At 35.1% G+C, this 10929-nt stretch overlaps 1 protein-coding gene across 1 annotated transcript in view; it reads left to right on the top strand.

The window, feature by feature from the left end:
- The window catches only part of KIAA1407 (KIAA1407 ortholog), an 86143-nt gene that overhangs the window by 22578 nt on the left and 52636 nt on the right, over window positions 1-10929 (top strand). Inside the window, exon 7 of the mRNA XM_008580141.1 lies at window positions 3192-3345. Coding sequence (XP_008578363.1) covers window positions 3192-3345 — 154 coding nt within the window. The remainder of the gene's footprint in view (window positions 1-3191; window positions 3346-10929) is intronic.

Below are 10929 nucleotides of genomic sequence, written 5' to 3'. Positions count from 1 at the left end.
GAAAAAAGACAAAAAGAGAAAAAAAAAAAAAAAAAAGTGTAATTATTGAGTTAAATGGTACAGGTCTTTCTTTGACTCTTGAAATATTGCCAAACTGCTTTCAGAATGGGTTATACTTATTTACTCTATCACCAGCAGTGGGCCAGTTTACCACATTCTTCTCAGCATTGGGGAGTATCATCATTTTCAATATTTTTATACTTTTAATAGGTATTATATTGATTCATTTACATTTCTTTGGTTACACAATATATTTTTATTTTTTTTTAAGATGACCGGTAAGGGGATCTTAACCCCTGACTCGGTGTTGTCAGCACCACACTCACCCAGCGAGCAAACCAGCCATCCCCATATGGGATCCGAACCCGTGGCCCTGGTGTTGTCAGCACCGCACTCTCCCGAGTGAGCCACAGGGCCAGCCCTGGTTACACAATATTTTTAAGGTTGAACCTGTTTCCTTATTCATGGTCTGTAATTGTAACTTGTCCTATTGTGAATTGTGTTAGTGTCTTATTTTCTGATAATCGTGTGGAAAGTCACCATTGCCCTACTGCCACTGATCAAGAAAAAGAATATCTTACTTAAGAGGAAAATAAAAATAGTGCTCACAGGATGTAGTACTGTTATCCATCCTCATGCAGAAAATGAGCTTCATAGGTGAAATAACTAGTACATTTATTTTGAGAAACAGCACTGATGCAAAGTTCTTGGAATAACAAGACTAAAGTGTCTGAATACTCAAACCGAGAGGCCATAAGACCTATTAGATAATCTCTTCCCACCTCATCAGTCTACACAGCTTCCCCCCTCCCCGCCCCGTGTTCTTGATTGCTCTCATTCTACCCAATTTAAAACAGCTCAGCAGTGGACATGCACTTCACTTCTTCAAGTGCCAGGCTCAGGCCTCCTCCATATGCCATTCCTTTCAGAAAGCAATCATCAGTGTTTTAGTGAGGTCTTTCTAAGGTCAACCATGCTTTTCAGATTGCTCCCAAGCCCTGTAAAACCTAGGCTGACCTAAAATAAGTCATGAAAATAAGCAACACTTGATGGTAGCAAGATGCTCTGCTCACAGTGGGCACTCAACAGATGTTCACTGACCAGTCATTTCTTTTAAAAGTTAAAATCTTATTCATGGTTACAGTGAGACAGATAATATGCTCTACTTCTAGGTGGATGAACTGATTTAAACTTTCCAGAAAGCAATTTGGCAATAAACAACAAAAGCCGTAAAATGGTATTATCCCTTGACCTGGGAATTCTAGTCCTAGGTAAATTGCCCTAAGAAAATGATCAGAAATCTGGACAAAGATTTGTGCACAAAGATAATTAAAATAACATTATTTATAATAACAGACATTCATAAATATTAGAGAAATTATTAAATAATGGTTTACAATGTTATCACTTTTTTTCTGGGTGGAAAGATGGATGGCTTTTATATCTCTCTAATTTTTTACAATGAGCAGGTATTACTTTCATAACAAATATATATTTTAATGTTACTGAAAAAAGTCAGATCCATGGTATTAGAACTGTATTTCTTTAATGCCCTCTTTGACCTGCCTATAATCATCTAATATAACATTATTATGGCATTAGTTTGGAAAGAGTCAATAAAATTTTATTGTCAGTAGGGCTTTTTAACTTATTTGTAAGCTATCCTAAATCTGCTTCATTGCATAGTTTTTAAGTGTCTCTCCTTCAAGATACTTAGTAATTACAAAGGGAAAAATAACAACTTCACAGTGGAGAAACCACCTTAACCAAGTGATAAAGATTAATGTCACCAGAAATAAGATATAACATGGTGTGCTGTCTGTATGATATATGAAAATGAATGAAAGAATGTCTATAGAGTATACTGGCATCCCTCTCAATTTGAGTTTCCACAACCGTAAAGTTCCAGAAAGACAAGGTGATTTGCCTGAGTTTTCAGAGCTAGTTTTTGGGCACAGTCCACAAATCATGATTCCTGACCAGGTGCTATCTTTACCTTATCATTAATAGTGCCGTCAGCCCTCTGTATTTACGAGTTCCATCAGCCTTAGATTCAACTAACCCACAGATTAAAATATTTGAAATAAATAAATTAAAATAGTACAATAAATGCAAAACTCATTAATAGTGCCGTCAGCCCTCTGTATTTACGAGTTCCATCAGCCTTAGATTCAACTAACGCACAGATTAAAATATTTGAAATAAATAAATTAAAATAGTACAATAAATGCAAAACTTAAAAATACAGTATAACAACTATTTATGCAGCACTTAGATTATATTAGGTATTGTAAGTAATCTAGAGATAATTTAAAGTATATGGGAAGATGTGTGTAGGTTATATGCAAATACTATGCCATTTTATCTGATACTTGAACATCCTTAGATTTTTGTAAGGTGTAGGGAGAGGATGGGAGGATGATCCCGAAACTAATCCCTTGTGGATATGGAGGGACAACTGTATGTGCTTTGTACCCATACACATACCTATGTAGTTAAATATATTCCAATAAGAAAGCAATAGCTATGCACTTGCTTGAAGTGGTGAGTGAAAGAGGGATGGCCTGGATGAGGAAGGATAGATAGACGGGTGAGAAAGAGGATGAGCAGCAAGGTTACTAAGAGATTCTAGTTACATGCTTAAAGGCCTTTTCATTATTATCATTAAGTTCTATTTTTATTTTAATCTTTTCAGCTATTTTAGAATTATTCTGTTCTCTCCTCACTCAATAACATCTGATTCTTTGATTATTTTTCTTTTTAGAAACCTTGTAAAAGCCTTGTGGTAAGCCTTGTTATCCTTTTTATACTTGAGGATCCTTTTCCCCCCTTGTAAGAAGAGAAAGAGAACTTATGTCCATATTAGAAAATACCTAGTAATTGTTAACTCTCAAATTTTGATCAAATTATGGCTCAATGTTAAACTCGATATAAATACTTTACTAAAATATCTACAGGACTTTCTACTTTTCAAAATAATTCATAGCAATTTTACTTCATTTAATCTGCATTAAACTAAGACTCAAAAAAAAAAAAAAAAACACTCTGCTATGTAATTGTAGAGCCAGATCTAAAAATCTGTGTCTTCTAATGGAAAATTAAGAGTTCATTCACTGTTAATTGCAATAGGTTATAGTTACTTATTGTTAAATCTATTGTACATACATGTATTTTTAAATTGCTATTAATAGGGAGAAGAAAAGGCAAGATGAAAATTCTCAAAAGAATCCAGAAAAAGGCATGTTTCAAAGTGCTCACATTCTTCTGGATGAAGAAAAAATGGCAAAGGAAAGAAAAAGGAAACTGAAAGAGTTATTAATCCAGACTTTCAAGGAAAATCACCAGGTGGGAATTATACAGTCTTTTCCTTCAGCATTCTGTAGTATAAATGACAAGGAGCTCTATCAGAGATGGAATAAAGTAAACACAGAGCCCAACTGAGCCTCATCACAAATACCACACTCACTCACAACATTTGTTCTGTGCTACCCAGCTGACCTGGTGCACAGGGCAGTGCCCCATTCCCCTGTTCTGGGGCTATTCTTTATATACTCAGGTGGGGTCCTGAGAAGTTGGGGGATAAATTTAGGACTTCTTCCTAAATTCCTCTCCTTAGAATAGCATTTAACTACCAAGGTATCTCTGGTCATTTTTAAAAGCCTGGCTTCCACTTTGACAGTCTTAAGGACTGGATTATTCAGAACATACAAGAACTGGTTACTTGCCTTTTGGTAGCTCAAATTCTAAAGCAATGATACAGTCATGTCTATGCTTTTCTTTTTAATAGTCTACATTTTATTTTACTCTTTCTATTTTTAATTTTTTTTTCCTTTTTCCCTTTTTTTTTTTTTTTTTTTTTTTTTTGCTTTCTCTTTTTGTAAAAATAGCTGTCCAGTTTTTTATTGACAAATAAGTATCCTTCTCAGGCTACTTGAACAGTTTTTTCAGAGAAGTGGGATTGATAAAAGTATGAATTATGTCTTATAACATTTCAGGTAAAAGGAATTATTTGGCAGATTTGTAAATGAGAAATTTGGAAAAGAAAAGATAAATATATATAATTTATGTCTCCTACAACACCTTCCCCAGGGCTTTAGGCATTGCTGAAATTCAGTGAAAGTTAATGGAATGAATACGTGAACGAATAGATTTAACAAGTGAAAAGAGAATGTTAGGGAGATATTGAGGAGCTTGATAAATGTAGGGATAGACTTTTAAAAGCCCTGGAAATCAGTAACTGGAATTTGAATGTGATGTGAATCACTAAGATATGAGGAAAAAAGTAAAATAGTCAAAGCAATTTTTAGAAAAAGATAGACAAATTTGATGGCATTTTTGACTGATAGGCAGGAAGTCATAATTATTCAGATATTAAACAACAAAAAATTGGTCAAAGTTTTGGCTTCAGGAATAAAGAGGGAAATGTGGTAGGAAGAAATGTTAAGAGTTGGGATTAACATTTTGAGAAAGATTGGCAAAGACTGTTAGATTCTGCAGTCTTCATGAGGCAGATGGAGTTAGTGTGTTCTCCTATAATAGCAGTTCAGATTTCTAAGAGAAAATAGGAAGAGAAATGAGTATTCAAGGAGCCATCTTGAGAAGGCATAAGGAAAAAGTGCCATGATATGTTACCCAACCAATGAGAGACAAGTAAGACATGTAGTCCCTGAAAAAATAATTTTTAAATTGTATTGAAGTTCACTGTATAATAAGAAATCACATGGTTTAGATGGAACTGCTAGATATAAATGTTAGACACATATGCAGAGATTTACAAAATTAATGACACATCTAAAACAGATTAGTTGATTTTAAAAGGAGCAATTAGTATATTTCAGAAGGGGAAATGAGAGATTCTGAATAAATTATCTCCACTTTGCCACAGATTCTGCTTGATTTGTACCTATACCTTATTATTTTTAAGTTTTCATTTTGAAATAATTTTTGGCGTACAGAAAAGTTGTAAAAATAGTGCAGAGAGTTCCTGATACCCTTCACCCTGCTTTGCCCTATGTGTAAACATAGTATAATTCTCAAAACTAGGAAATTAACCATTAAATACCATTAAATACCATTAAATACCATTACCTAAATATAGACCCTATTAGAATAGGACCAGTTTTTCCACTAATGTTCTTTTTCTGCTCCAGGACTCAATCTATAATTCTCTGTTGCATTTGGTTATTATGTCTCCTTAGTCTCCTCCAGTCTGGGACAGTTCCTCAGTCTTTCTTTGTCTTTTATGACCTTGATATTTTTTAAGAGAACTGGTCAGGTATTCTGTAGAATGTCTCTCAATTTACATTTTCTCATGTTTTCTTCTTCTTAAGTTTAGATTATGCATTTTTGGTAAGAATATTCTAAGTGATACTGTGCCTTTCTCAGTATATCATATCAGGGAGTACATAATTGTTGATGTTAACCTGATGACTTTGTTAAGGTGTGTCTTCTGGGTTTCTCCATTGTAAAACTTTTCATGTACAACTGTAAAATTTTTCATTGTACTATTTTTTCTTTTATAATTAGTAAATGTCTCTTGCAGGAGATATTGTGAAACTATGTAGATATCCTGTTTCTCCTTAAACTTTCACCCATGAATTTTAGCATCCATTGGTAGATCTTCCCTGCAACAGTTATTAATTGGTATTTTTCTAATGGTGATTTTGTATTTCCCTCATTTCTTGTACATTTACTAATTGAAATTCTTCTAGAAGGAAGAACTGTCCCTTCTCCCCTACTTATTTATTTATGCAATTATTTATTTTATTCTGTGTGGGCTCGTTAATTTTTTTTTTTATACTGTGGGTTATAATCTAATATTATTGTTATTTACTTTATTCAAATTGTTCCAACTTTGGCCATTGGGAAATCTTTTAGGTTAGCTCCTTTGCCCTTTCAACATGCTTCCATCTTTTCTGGCACCATCGATGCTCCAGGTTTATCATGCATTTTTCCTGCCCTAGTCCTGTAATCAACCAGTTCTGCATGGAACTGTGTTTTCTTTTATTGCAGAATGGTCTTTAGAAACTAAGATCTGGGTACTACGTGTGCTCACTGCTATGGGTTGTCATTGTTTTAAGCCCTCTCAGCAGACTGAGCTAGGAAATATACATGTGTATGCTAACCCATGCATACACACACGTTATATTTTTGTCTAAATCCACAAATTTATATTGATACCTCCAATTCCAGTACAACAACACAGAGGTCATGTTATACTTCTCCTTTTCTGTAATTGTAACTTACTTCTGTATCTGTGTGTGTATATACATATATATAAAATAATTGCAAATTCATAATGATATTTCAATGCTAATTCAGCACCATAGGTTTCAGTGTAGGCTTTCCCTTTTGCTCATTTGTAACTTCTTTCTCTAACAATGAGAAACCTGGCTCTCATTATCTACATTATATTTACTTATTAGTTTAATCCTAGTATACTATAAAGAACCTGTCTCCCATTATCTACATTATATTTACTTATTAGTTTAATCCTAGTATACTATAAAGGTAGGTTCAGAATTCCTAATAACCCTTACCACTATGGAAGCAAGTATACTAACTAGAGCACAGTATTTATACAGTTATTTTTGTTTTTAACCTCATAGTATTCAGTCAAAATATTGTCTTCCAAAGTTACTTAGGTTAGTTCTTCCCCTTCCCCTTCAGTGTGACTGTGTTATTTATTTGTAATACGGCTAGTGAATCTCTAATTTAGATTTCCCCAGTGTAGGTAGGTATAACTGAAACATGGTAAAAATCCACATACCAGACTTTTACATAGATTTGGCTAGAGACAGGACCATCTTCTGGTAAATGCCACAGGAGTAGGCAGGCCCTCTGGGCTCATTATTTTGGTCCCAGTCCACAATCCCAGCCTGGTTCTAAAGGAACCTGAAGAGTTGCCCTTGGGTAATGAAACTTGAATACTCAGCAGCCTAGATATGACCATCAGATGAAAAGGAGGAAAATGCCTAGCTGATTTGCAGTGAGCTCCAGAAAACTGGGAGCTCCTGTCAGCACCCTTAAAATGGTTCACAGGCACACATCCAACAGAAATAGCAGTACTGAGTATTTGTAGGAAGACTTTAAAGAATCTATTTCTAGGGGTCTCTCAAGTTCAAGTTTCTTTAATTTCTGTAATTCTTTGTGCTTTGACTCTGGATTTTATTTGTCCCCTCAAACAATCTCTTAACATCTCATTTGGGCTACATTATTTAATAGGAGACTTTCTGAAAGAAACAGTGCAGGCTCTCTTATCAAAACACAGGCATGGATGCAGCACTATTCATGCATCTTTCCTATGCATTTCATTTGCCAGGTATCTTTTTTTTTTATCAAAACATCTGTTTTTGTATAGAAACTTTCTACTTCCAGCCTATCCTATTTTCTCTTTGATCTTGCAGTGAAATCTCTTAGGGAGATTTAGCAATCCAAATGTCACTGCTAATTAGCAGGAACAACAAGGGACTAACTATGAAATTCTTGTACTTGGAACATGGCCTTCTTAATTCTCACCCCATTCTGAAATACATTTTTGTTTACTTAGTAAGATTAGAAACTCTATGATCTTTCCTGCTTGTGAAAGTTGAGTAGAACAGTGGAAAATGGGGTGACACTAATCAAAATCTTAATTCTCTGGGGGAAGGTTTTGGTTTGCTTATTTGGTTGGGTTTTTCTGTTAGAAAATAAAATAATAACGACCCAAAGAAATCATTGTTAATGCTATGCTTATGACATAGCTAACGCCTTCCAAAAGTCCACTCCAAACTAAACCAAGGAAAGATGGAGATATATAGAAAAGAAACCTGGACTTTTTTCTGACAGGGTAATGAAAACTGGTTAAGTACTTCATGATTCCTTTCCAAAGATCTTAGTTTTCTCAGGACTGCCTACACACCGGTAAAGCAGCACAATTTCTGAGCTGACACATAGCAACCATCTTCTCAGCAATGTTGTCTTAACGTTTGCAGAGGGAAATGAAGGAAAGCCTCTGCAAATAAAACTGCAAAGAAGGAGGAATGCCAGCACACACATAAAGAACACTGGGATTCATGTAACTCTCACCTCTAGGTTTATTGCCAAGGGCAATGTGTGGTATATATTATAGGAAGAGTTTGAAGCATTATTATAGATGAGTATTACCTTATATAGCCAACTCTATAGAAATTTTCCAACTAAAATTTTATCAGTTTGGGTAAGTTTTGTTTAATTTGTTGTTATGTTCTTTCTTCCCTCCCTCACTCTATGAGTAAACCAGATTTCTCATTCTCACAGAGGGGACAGTGAAGTCTAATTTACCAAAATGTTGAGCTGGTGTTTTGCTTTTCAAAGTGCCGTGAAGCCTTTCTTGACCCTAGAGATTCCTATTCTTAAATATATGATAATTTTTTGCTTTTAAAAACATGTACCAATTAAATTATGCTTTTAAAATATTAAGAAAAGGGCCTTGGCATAAATGAAGCTCATTCTCTGAAATTTTAGAGTAGAAAGTCTTTTGCCCTAAACACTAGACATTTCAGGTGAATATTTATAAGCATCTTGAGAGCCATGAATGTGAGGAACAAATGACATTACATCATTGCTTTACTGTCAGATTACCCTGGAGTTGAATCTTGCATTTGTCTGATATGTTCTGAGGTAAGCCGTGTTCCTGGCATAGTTTGCATGTGTGTGGCCACAGGTAGAGAAGGGTGGGCAGGGAGTAGGAATTGGTGGAGAAAGGGAAAGAAGGTCTCACAGGGAAATAAAGAGGAAAGGAAAGAGGAGATGAAGGGGAAAAGCAGGTGTACCTTCCCTAAAGCATGAAATCTTGAGAACTGGGCCAGGCCATGTTGGGAAAGGAGCCCTAGGCTAATGAGTAGTCAGGTTATAGGCTATATTATGAGTCATTCTTTTTTAAGAGAGCCCAGAGAGTTTTATTGGTTAAGAATTTACTATATGGCAAGGCTAAGCAATTGCTTCCTGAAATTTTACTACTTCTGAAGTGAAACAGAGTAACTTTTAGATAATTGCAGCAACATTGTGGATTGAAACTTCTAAGCTGATTTAAGAAAAATTTACAAAATGTCCTTATGTTAGTGATACATATTGACACATTTATGGGTAAAATGATACAATGTCCGATGATATCTGGGATTTATTTTTAAATACTCCAGGGAAAAAAAAAGTTGGTGGGGGAGAGACAAAACAAGATTGCCAAAATGTTGATGATTTTTGAAGCTGGGTGAAGGTTTATTCTTCTGTTATACTTTTGTGTATGTTTGTTAAATTTCTGTAAAGGGTTTTTTTTTTTTTTTGGTTTATTCTTCTGTTATACTTTTGTGTATGTTTGTTAAATTTCTGTAAAGGGTTTTTTTTTAAAAAAAAAGCTTTAAAAAAGGAGAAAAAATTTAAATACAGAAGTAAAATGAGCATCACATCTTCCAGGATGTAACAAAATAGTTTTTTGTCTACAGCCAATGGAAGCATTTTGTATAGCAGTGGTTATCAAAGTTTAGGCCTGTATGCTTTTCCGTGGAGCTCAACAGCAAGTCTAGGTCTTAGCACTGTGTTCTGGGAACTGAATGTATTTCTTCTAATGTAATTACTTAGAGAGATATATATGTTTGCGGGGTGAGGAGATGCCCTGATTTTTTCTCTTCTCTTTGGGGCAAACTTAAAAAATCAGGAACAGGGTGGGTGACAGGGTACTGATTCTCCATTTCAAAATTCAGCATTGCTGCTTCCCACTGGAGATTTATTTAGCCATGATAAAGATCCTCCACTCCCCAACCCACAGACACTTATAGTGTCTGTGGGGTCTTTTATTTGGCTACAGTGGTCCCCAAAAGGAAAAATGAAGTTGGAGATAGCTTCCTTTTGTAGTAATAGGGTGTCTGTTCCTTTTGGCCTAGGAGCAGTAAGGAATCACTTGGGAGCCTTACGGGAGTGTAGCTTTCTTCCTGGCTTTGGAGCCCTGGCCAACTCCTCTAGATCACTGGTTGCACCACAGTTATTTCTATTTGGCAAAAATAAATTGTAAACTTGTTGACATTTTTGTCCTCTTTACAATTCATTGTTTATTTTTCCATGATGGAGAATTTTTATGTAATTATCACTGAGCTTTCTGACAAAAGGGAAATAACTGGAATTTTGATGAGTTACCCACTTCATTAATCAGAATAAGCATTGTAATTCTGACAGGGTTAGAATTACAATGAAGATTAGATAGCAAATTGCTGTTCCACCTAACGTCAATCATTACCAATGACAGCAGTGTGATTACGCTTCAGGAAAGAGCTTTTCCTGCCAACAGAATGAGGGCAACTCCAGTGCAGGTAATAAATTTAGCAGGGCGAGCTGTCATTTGTTCTCTTGAGTGGAATTCTTAACAACAAAATGATGTCTTGTGGAAGATTTTGAGGGGAGGAAAGCATTTCACTTAAAAACTTTCTAAATTTCACATTGTAGTATTTTATTTTAAAAATTGTTACAGTTATGTACTTAGAAACAGTTCTAACCACAGTGATTTTCTGTATTTTATTTACCTGAATGAAGCCTTAATTATCACCACAGCAATGATAGAGATGCATTCTATATTTGAAAAGAACACATGACTGTTTGAAAATCTATCAGAAATAAAAAACATGATACAGAAATGAATGAACTAGAAACAAAATGGAGGGAGATCAGACTAGTTACCTGGCTAGTTAAAACTTTTAAGTTCTCCTGGCTTAAACAGAATGTATTCCTCTTCCAACCCAGTTATTATGTTAAATAATAGTTCTTGTTTCAAAGAGAGAGGGGATAGAGCAAGCACTATTGTGGTTCCAGGGTGTAGAAATGAAGAAGAGAAACAGGCCTAGGAGCAGCAGGGAGTTAGTTGGGGGGGGGGGGAGGATTAGAAAGAATAAATAGATTATGTCTATGGAAGAATGCCACTTCTCA

The sequence above is a fragment of the Galeopterus variegatus genome, unplaced genomic scaffold (genome assembly GCF_000696425.1).
Source record: "Galeopterus variegatus unplaced genomic scaffold, G_variegatus-3.0.2 Scaffold84, whole genome shotgun sequence".
NCBI classification, from domain to species: Eukaryota; Metazoa; Chordata; class Mammalia; order Dermoptera; family Cynocephalidae; genus Galeopterus; species Galeopterus variegatus.
The sequence above is the reverse complement of the archived record's forward strand: the minus strand, read 5'-3'. Positions and strand labels throughout refer to the sequence as shown.